Source organism: Pieris napi, chromosome 10 (genome assembly GCF_905475465.1).
Source record: "Pieris napi chromosome 10, ilPieNapi1.2, whole genome shotgun sequence".
Lineage (NCBI taxonomy): Eukaryota > Metazoa > Arthropoda > Insecta > Lepidoptera > Pieridae > Pieris > Pieris napi.
In genome coordinates this window covers 2,333,346-2,342,970 of record NC_062243.1, presented here as the reverse complement: position 1 = coordinate 2,342,970, position 9,625 = coordinate 2,333,346, and the positions used below count along the sequence as shown (strand labels likewise).

The 9,625-nt window shown below is 29.0% G+C and overlaps 1 protein-coding gene across 1 annotated transcript; it reads left to right on the top strand.

Annotated features, from left to right (window-relative positions):
• Window positions 1-1,137: 1,137 nt before the first annotated feature.
• Window positions 1,138-7,636, top strand: LOC125053301 (allantoicase-like). The gene is made up of 8 exons (XM_047654614.1): window positions 1,138-1,275; window positions 2,956-3,154; window positions 4,185-4,265; window positions 4,758-4,918; window positions 5,607-5,763; window positions 5,931-6,077; window positions 6,331-6,509; window positions 7,171-7,636. The coding sequence occupies exons 1-8, from the start codon at window positions 1,222-1,224 to the stop codon at window positions 7,303-7,305; spliced, it is 1,113 nt and encodes a 370-aa protein (XP_047510570.1). The 5' UTR covers window positions 1,138-1,221; the 3' UTR covers window positions 7,306-7,636.
• Window positions 7,637-9,625: the final 1,989 nt, after the last annotated feature.

The following is a 9,625-nucleotide window of genomic DNA, read 5'->3' as shown; positions in this document are numbered from 1 at the left end:
AGTCATACATATACATATTTAATACCTCCAACGACTACATAACCAGCTAGAAAATATATTAAAAAAAAAAAAATTACATACTAAAAGATAATTTACCTAAGGATAACGGGTATTATGTTCTGCACGTTTCTACATAGACAGCATATTTAATAAAACGGATCACATGAACAATCATATACAATAATCTTTGTATTACCATGAGATAATGGCCTGTAATGGTAATGAGACTTTAGAAAGAATATTTTAAACAATTGATTTAAAATTCTATACGCTTCATACATAACTAATGTGTTTTTACGAAGATTTTGTTCATAATATATTTGGTTTTTTTTTTCAATCTTTTTTCATAATTGTTAAAGAATTCATTGCAATTAATTATTGATATTATATGAATAGTAATAGTAATTTAGTGCACGTTAGTATTAAGTGCTAAACAGTAAGTGAACAAATAGAACACAACAGAGTGTCTTCCCTTTATTGGACACTTCCTTAGGATAAAAACCCTTTTTAATAAATTAGGTTAGACTTAAATTACTTATTAATCTTAACTTAGATCGATCGATCGATCGATCTTAGGTTAGATCGTAATGTTCCATGATGTCTTAGTGAAGGAACATGTATAAAAAAGTTTTATGAATAGTTTTGAATGCAATATAACGTCAATTTGCAATTAAACGTAATATGAAACGAAGCAAAATAAAATGCAAGTCTATCATTTTCTTATTGTTACTAAGAAATAGCTTGGAAAGCAATATTCAATTGATAAAACCATCATTTAACACGTATATAATACGAAAGTGTTAATTAATCAATATTTTGTTTTAATTGATTTCAAGGTTTAATCGTAGAAATTCCTATCATAGCAGACTTTTATTTGCAATTAAAGATATATACAAAAAACCATCTCTGCTATGTAAGTAAAATGATCATTTTTGTTTTATTAAAAATGCTCAGTATTCGGACACATCACTAAGGAAGGATTTATTTAATAAAATTCTATTACGCACCATTGGAAGTGTCAAATATTATTAAAATATAAAATTCAGCATCAAAACTAAATGCTACTTGGTATAATTTAATGGTACAATTTAATTTCGTTTAGGTTATGTTTAAACATAAATTAATTTCTCGCTTATTTGTTATCAGTTGGTATATAAATGAGCGAGCGACAATTGGCTTGATCAGTCTTAAGTTAGTGGAGTTCGGTGAATAAAATACAAAATGTATCAGAAAGTGCCCGCGTTTACTGAATTTAACGAATTTGCCAGCAACAGCGTAAGTTGTTTCACTACTACGCATTTATTTATTTATTAATAATCAATGTTGCATTTATCGTTCATATGAAATCAATCAATTATAATAAATGATTAGGGAACCAACGGGCGGCTAAAACAAGCGATCCAAGCCCTCCTAGTAAGGAAAACGAAAAAAGAATTACGAAGGGGAAAGTGCAATAGAAATTTACAATTACTAAATTAAAATTAATTATTTTTATAACTAGATACTATATATTAACTATTTTTAAAGTTCATAAATCATAATTAATAGATTAAAAAATCAACGAAAATGCATTTCAAGCACTCGAAAAGTTCACTTATGTTATTAAGTTCGCTATTATACTCATATTAAAATTATGAGTTGAATGAATGATCGTTTTACTTATTTTTAATCGACAAACATGCGCTACAACGATTGGTTTTGGCCACAGATCTATGTATATGTATATATTCCAGTGATAGTAATGTTTGATGAATATCAGTATAAAACAAAAATTTACTAATGAATTTACAAACTTATGTGAATAAATTTTTTTTCCCGATTCTGTGCAAAAACTTTCCATATTTCTGTCGTTCTTTTGTATACTTATTATTTAGCTATTGAGATTTTTTTTATTTCAAAAATTTTTTGTCAATTATATTAGTATAATAGGATTTTAATACTGTATAAGCCATATGACAGATTTCACAATTTTATTTTCATTTAATTTGTTGCTTGGCTTTTAACGCTAGCCTAGCTTTAAGTTGTTAACACACCTGTAAGTTATGGAAAAGCTACAAAAATATAATGACAAAATATTATACAGATATCTTGACTTAATAATATGTTAAATGAATATGTTCATAAATATGCAAGATTGATAAATGTAACAGAACGCAATGCTAATTATAATAAACAAAATTTAATCTACAGTCGTTATTTATCACATAATTAACAGAAATTGCGCTTCTTTGAAAATATAAAAACACACAAATTAAAATTAAAATGTCTTATATTGATGAATAATATTGATGACATAACGTCAGCTAAACTTGCACCTGGACAGCGGTCTCTCATATAGGCCGCATCTCGTTTAAAATCAGATTGCGGTCAAACTCTGTCCAGCAAAAAAAAATAAGTGAGATTACAAAACACTTTCACATTTCACAGCTTATAAAATAATATAAACCTTTTTAAAAACTAAAAAATTTGATATTAACTTTTCGATTTGACGTTGCCATAAAATTAATGCATAAGTCCGTAAATTTCCTTTTAATAAGATTTTTTTTGAAAATTTCCTAATATTAATTAAATATTTTACTGTGGACGAGGTGTCAGTAAAGAATATTATGCTTCTCCTACCAATCGTCTAAATTGGATGGTGCTAAAGTAGAATACGGTCTAATATAATTATCGTCTGATCGACTGTATGGAAATGTAACCCGGACATTTTATGGAGAACATATTTGTTAGAATTTGAAAATTACGCGGGAAGACGGTTAATAACAGATTAGATAAGAGCAGCATGCGTGACAATTGACATTAAACAAATTACTAACATGTCAAATTATCAAAGTACCTACATAAAAGATAATTAATACGCATCAGGTTTTATACTACCCTACCAATATCCCTACTTACGGCGTTAATTATTAATGATTAATTAGAAGATGTATTAAAATTACAATTTTTTTACAGACTGGTGGTAAAATTCTCTTTGCCACAGATGACTTTTTTGCAGTATGCGAAAACATAATATCTGATAAAGATCCTGTCAACTTACCTGAAGAATTTACAGAGTATGGGAAGTGGATGGATGGATGGGAAACCAGAAGGAAGAGGACACCAGGTCATGACTGGTGTATATTGAAGCTTGCATCCAAATGCATAATTGCAGGTAAAAAATACTTTCTGTACCGCGAATTTTGCTTTCATATTAAAATCATTGTTCTTTAACTACATAGTATTACGTCAAACATACAAAATAAACCAGTTCTCAAATGAGCGTAGAAATGCGAGAAAAACTAACTTCTAAGTTGTCGCACAATATAGTTCCAAATAAAATATGATTATATATTATAAATAGCTTATGTGTCTCTGTTGTTAGTAACTTATTTATATATATATATGTATACTATATTATCTAATATATAAAATTCTTGTGTCGCGGTGTTTGTAGTTGAACTCCTCCGAAACGGCTTGACTGATTCTCATGAAATTTTGTGTGCAAATTGGGCATGTCTGAGAATCGGACAACATCTATTTTTCATCCCCCTAAACGTTAAGGGTTATTATAACTCCTAATTTTTTTTTTACTTTTCAATATTTTTTTATGATATAGCATTAAAAATACTTACAATCCTAAATTTTCAACCCGCTACGAACAGCCCCTTTTTTTATTATAGTAGATCGTTATATTTATTAAACTAAAAAATGTTTCCTAGAAATAATATACATGGCAAGACAACGTTTGCGGGGTCAGCTAGTTATTTCATAAAAATCTTAGACGATTCACAAAATACCAGTTCAATTACTGTTTAGCGATTTTTCATATCAATATATAACAACGGAAATACAAAAAACATCGAAGAATTTGCACATCCATTGTTGTATTGATTGCCTTTTGAAAACATCAAGTCAAATTAAAACCGACTATAAAAAAGATTTGTGTATGATACTTGTAACACGAGTTCACCCGTTCTCTATAAAAGTAAGTTTTCACAACTAAGTTTCGACCCAGCAAACATTTTGCTATATACATATTATTATAGTACTAATTAATATTAAAAATGGGGGTTGGTTAGAAGGGTTTCGAAATTCCCAATGAATTACGTCATCAAACTGAAAAAAAATTTATTTTCACCGCGATACACTCTGTTTAATAGGTTGCAAGCACTGGTAATAATATCATTTTTCAATACTCCCAGGATTCTTGGTAGATACCGCATTCTTCACTGGCAACTTCGCTCCCAGATATTCTATTCAAGCCGCCCGCCTGACGCCTGATGGTAAGTATTTTAATATATTTTCTAAATAATATTTAAATACCAAATAAACTTTTACTCCATACCTCTCGTACTGTTACATTGAGATATCTGATTAAAAGCCAATTTTAATTTAACATTAAAATTAAGATATCTTTTCCTAGAACATGTAAAATTAGTAATTCATTAAAAATTATGTATGTTACCTATATTGTATGTTATTAACAAATGATGTTCGAAAATATTTATTAAATAATAAGTATAATAATGTAGTTTCGATTAATATTAAATATCAAAGTATTTACATAATTCTAAACATTATGTAGGAAATAATAATAATAATTAAAAATGGATAAATACGTAACTAAAATAAATTTAAAAAGTTTGGTCCCTGTGTTAGTGTACCTGTATGTTATTAAAATCCAGCTTTATATTTAATGCCAGTCCTCAAATCATTAAATTAGCATTAAATATAGCATTCATACCGTAGTAATTTATAATACTTTGTAATTACAGAAGAAGCATTAATACCGAAGAGAATTTCACGGATGGGTACTGCGGCGAGCGAGTCCGACTTGGAACTAATGAGTCTGCTTAGTACAGACAAATGGGAGGAAATCGTCCCAATAACTGTGCTGCAGCCGGGCTATGAGAATACTAGGATGAACTTTCAAAAGGTTAGCTTATTTAAATTATTAAGATAAGGTCATTTGTTTGTTTGTTTCCATTGAATGGGCTCCTATACGGATTTGTGAAATTTTTCATTGATTTGATGAACATAGGCTATATACTAGTATCTTATAAGGAAGGCATTCGATATTTAATTATGTTTGTGTTTGTAACGGAATTTAATATGTTTTTTTTTAATTTGTACCTTAATTTGTAATTAGGCGTGATTTTGAACTTGAAATTTTTATGAATTATTATTTCGTTATTAAGTTGGTTATCTATAATTTAATTATCAATTTACTCTTAATGATTTAGAATTAAATAGTTCGCTGGCCTAAATATCAATCAAACCACTCTACAATCCAAAGAGTCTATTGGCCTTCGAAACGTGAAAGTACCAACGCTTTCTGTCCTGTACCACTGCCAATTGCTGGTTTTTAGCCGGTCCTCCTCAAACCTCTCGATCCAGCGGTACTTGGGCAGACCCACTAGTCTACGACCACTAAGCTTGCTCAGAATAAAAATATGATACCAATATTTAAAAAAAACATATTAATGTAAATGAAATATCCTTATCAAGAAATTTAATAGGGGAAAAATGGCTTCCACAAAACGTAAACCGCAGATATTAACCTGATATTCCGGGAATTGCATTATAATTAAAAAGTAAATAAGGTTTGCTTAACCCATTAACAGGTGGTCAGCGATGAAGCTTGGACACACTTGAGACTTAATATATATCCTGATGGAGGCATCGCAAGGCTCCGTGTATTTGCTGAAGTAAAGCCGGACATACCACCAAGTGACCAACTTGTTGACTTAGCATCTATGTTGAATGGTGCTCGGTCTATTGGTATGTTATTTTAAATAGTTAAATAGAGAACTCATAACTAATAATTAGTATAAAGTAAAAGAAAGACATCACGATTCAAGGTTGTGTAATAAAAAAATAATAATGGATGCATAATCTATTTCATTAGTTGAAATATTTTTATATGTTAAATATATTGAATATTACAGACTTTTCAAATGCCCACTACGGACATCCGAAAAATATATTGAAACCAGGGAAGAGTGCAGTAATGGCTGATGGTTGGGAGACAGCAAGGCGACTTGATAGACCTAGCATTATTAAAAAGAATAAAGATGGGACCCTTAAAGTACCAGGTATAAATTTAAAGCTTGCATATTAAATAAAAATCCTAAAAAATGATCTCAATTAGGATCTACAGTTAGTTTATTATCTAGATACAATATCAAATAATTGTAAACTGAGAATGGCCACGTTAGATGTAAACTTAAAGTCCGGTCACTATACTCTGGGACCAATACATATTTTTTTATTTGACCTTTTTCCCAGATTTTTATTACACTAATTATACAATTTATGAGTCTAATAACTTTAAATTAATGTTAATAGGAGAAGAATGGGCAATCTTCGAGCTGGGATTTCCCGGTAGAGCCAAAGAGATTTGTATAGACACGACGCAGTTCAAAGGAAATTTTCCAGACACAGTGAAAATTGAGGGAGCTTTTCTGAAAAATGAGTACACTAGTGCAGCGGACATTGATTGGGATATCATTGTTAAACCATATAAGGTATGATTTTGAGAATACTTTTTTAGACTGTCTCATTCTTTTAATAATCTTTATATGTATAAATGAAAAAACTCGAGAATGACTAGACTGATTTATAAATATGATCTTGAAATATTTGTGGAAGCTCAGGGAAGGTTTAAACGGTGATAAACATAAATAATTAGTAAAGAAAAATACTAAAACGACAATTGAAATTACCAATACAAACTGGGAAATATTTGATGTCTTTTTAGAAATAAAAAATACATAGCTAGAGTATGAAATCCGATATTGATCTATAAAAAAAAAAATAATGAAGTTTTGAATATAATATACGAAGTTCACCGGCTCTAGTTAGAAATCAGTATCATATTTGTTGCCTAAGTTACGATGTTAGTTTATATATAAACAGAATGGTAAACATAGCAACAAACACCCTGTTTCAAACAGCCGTCTTATGCATGTATCGGCTATTCATTATAAGACTCAAAATAGCATCTTCGTGTTGAACTAATGTCATAATAAGGGATTATTATATTTAGAAGTTATTAAAGAATTGTTAACCAATATAATGCTTGCAACTATAAACTAATATATAAATTACATTGACTGTGGTACTAGGAATATCCTTACCAGTAAACTAGTTACTAATCAATAATTGTAATCAATGTTATTCTTGCAGCTCTCACAGAATAAAGAGCATTGGATTAGCTGCCATTCCGAAGTCATCAATCACATTCGCGTCACTATGGCACCCGATGGTGGGTTCAGTCGACTCCGTCTTTATGGTTTTGTTGAAACTAACTTAATTTTATAGATGTATTAAATAAAAACTAAATTTGAAATGATAATATATTGGCATTTCAAATGTCATGCTAATATTGACTTTGCTATATTCGTTTTAAGTTCACTTTCACGTTTAATAATTTGAGCACTAAAAACCTATTTATATTGTCACATTACATTACTAATTAATTGTATTTCTCTGTTTTCATACACTTATTAATTAATCATTTGTTATTTTAAAATGAGTATTAGTAATCCTCCTGGTGAGGCAAGGAAAATTGTTACAATGTTTTAATATGTGTTTAGTTTTATATATTTATAAGGTATTAAAGTATTATTAATAATAAAGTTTAATTTATGTATTAGTTGTTTTAATTAATTCACGGAATATATGTAGGTTATGAATGAATAAAAATAATAATTTACATATATTGTCAGATGTCAAATTAAAGAAATGCGACTCAACCACGAGGTCGAAAGTTCAAATAAATGTAGAGTCATACAATTAATTGAATTTAAATGATTATAGGTTTTATATAATATTATTGTCTTTTATCATCTGCTAGGGATTTGGCCCGGCATCTTAGTGCGCGGAAACGTAATTGCACAAGGTTTAATCACAATTAAATATTATCAACTGCCACTTTGGATGCATATAATGTACTCTAAAGATTATTTTCTTGTTTATAGCAGGGTGTTGACGTGTTGGTAAGAATAATAATATAATTAAAGATATAGCAATTCAAAAAGTAATCATTTAGTTTTGGATCACGGCACCCCTGTTTTTTTTAATTCAAAGTGGCATTTGTGTTTTAAGCTTAACTTTGACGATGGGATGAACTTAAGCTAATAATGTTACACAGAAGGATAAAGACGCAAGGAAGAAATGGCTATTTGATACCTTCTTAATTTTAAATTGTTACAATACAATTTTTATAATTATGGTAAACTAAATAAAGCAAGTGATGACATTAATACAAATGTTTGACGTCCAATATAACCTGGAGTCTTAGTTCACGGCACTCCGCACTCATGATGTTTACATCCACTGTACGAAATATAATTGGAAAGTCTATTGTTAGAGCATGAATGTAAACTTAGAAGACACAGAACAACACGGATGTATGATAAAAAATGCGTTTTCTATTTTTTGTTCTGTAAACCCCCACTAAGAGCAAATTTTGTAAAACTAAAATCACGATCAGCCCTCTTTGTAATCAACACTAGTGTTTTTCCTTCCAGAAGATAGCAAGATAATATAATTTATCTATCTAGCTATCGACAAGATAGGACTTTCTTTCTATGTGCGCATTTAACATTTGCTCGAACGGTGAAGGAAAACATCGTGAGGAAACCGTAATCACCTACTTGCCTATTAGATTTAAAAATGATTATGAAACAGATTCAGAAATCTGAGGCCAAGACCTAAAGAGTTTGTAGCGCCACTGATTTATTTTATTTTTAGTAACGAAATTAAAAACTCAACTAATCCACGGATTTATAAGCAAGACAAAAGTTTATATGTTTATACTAGTAAAGTGCGATTAAAAGCGGATATATCACTACTATGATCTACTATGTCAAATTGGGATATAATTTTGATAATATAATGTTTTGTTAGGTAATAAATCAATTTTAATTAAATGTTATAAATACAACTCAATGTCTCATCAGATCCAAATTTATATTTTGTGATAAAAACATGTGTGCAATTCACTAGTGGTAGAAATTTTTGTTACAAAATTATGAGACAAATGGAATTTTAATTTTTAAGTTTAATATCAATTATTAGTTTTGATAAAAACTATAATGATTAAAAAAGTTTTACAATTAATAATATGTAAATTAGACTTTTTTTACTATCTAAATCTAGTATTAAACTTTTCATTAAATTAATTTTATCTTTAAATATAAATTTTTAGGTTTTATTTTTTTTTGATTTTATCAATAAAATAAAGAAAGTCATTAACTTTCAAATCAAAACGATTCGAAAGAAGTTTTCACTTCAACTTTCATTGACGGACAAAATCGTTTTTGGATTTTATAATCCTATACATCGGCAGAACTATATTTAATTTTGTATATGTACTGAAATTAAAAAAAAAATCTTTATGTAGGTATGACTTTTATATATCTCTCACATCGTGAGATATTATCATCAAGTTTTTAGGATGGGTAGATAAAGAACTATCAAAAGTTATGCCCCATATTGGAATATCGTAACTATTTATTACAGAAATTTCCATAAACATCAATTATAACCTCTGACATGCAGTTCCTTGCCACACATCTGAGTAAGCAAAGCGTGCTGCTATTTCTGGTTTTAACCAGTTCTTGTATCGATAAGTAAC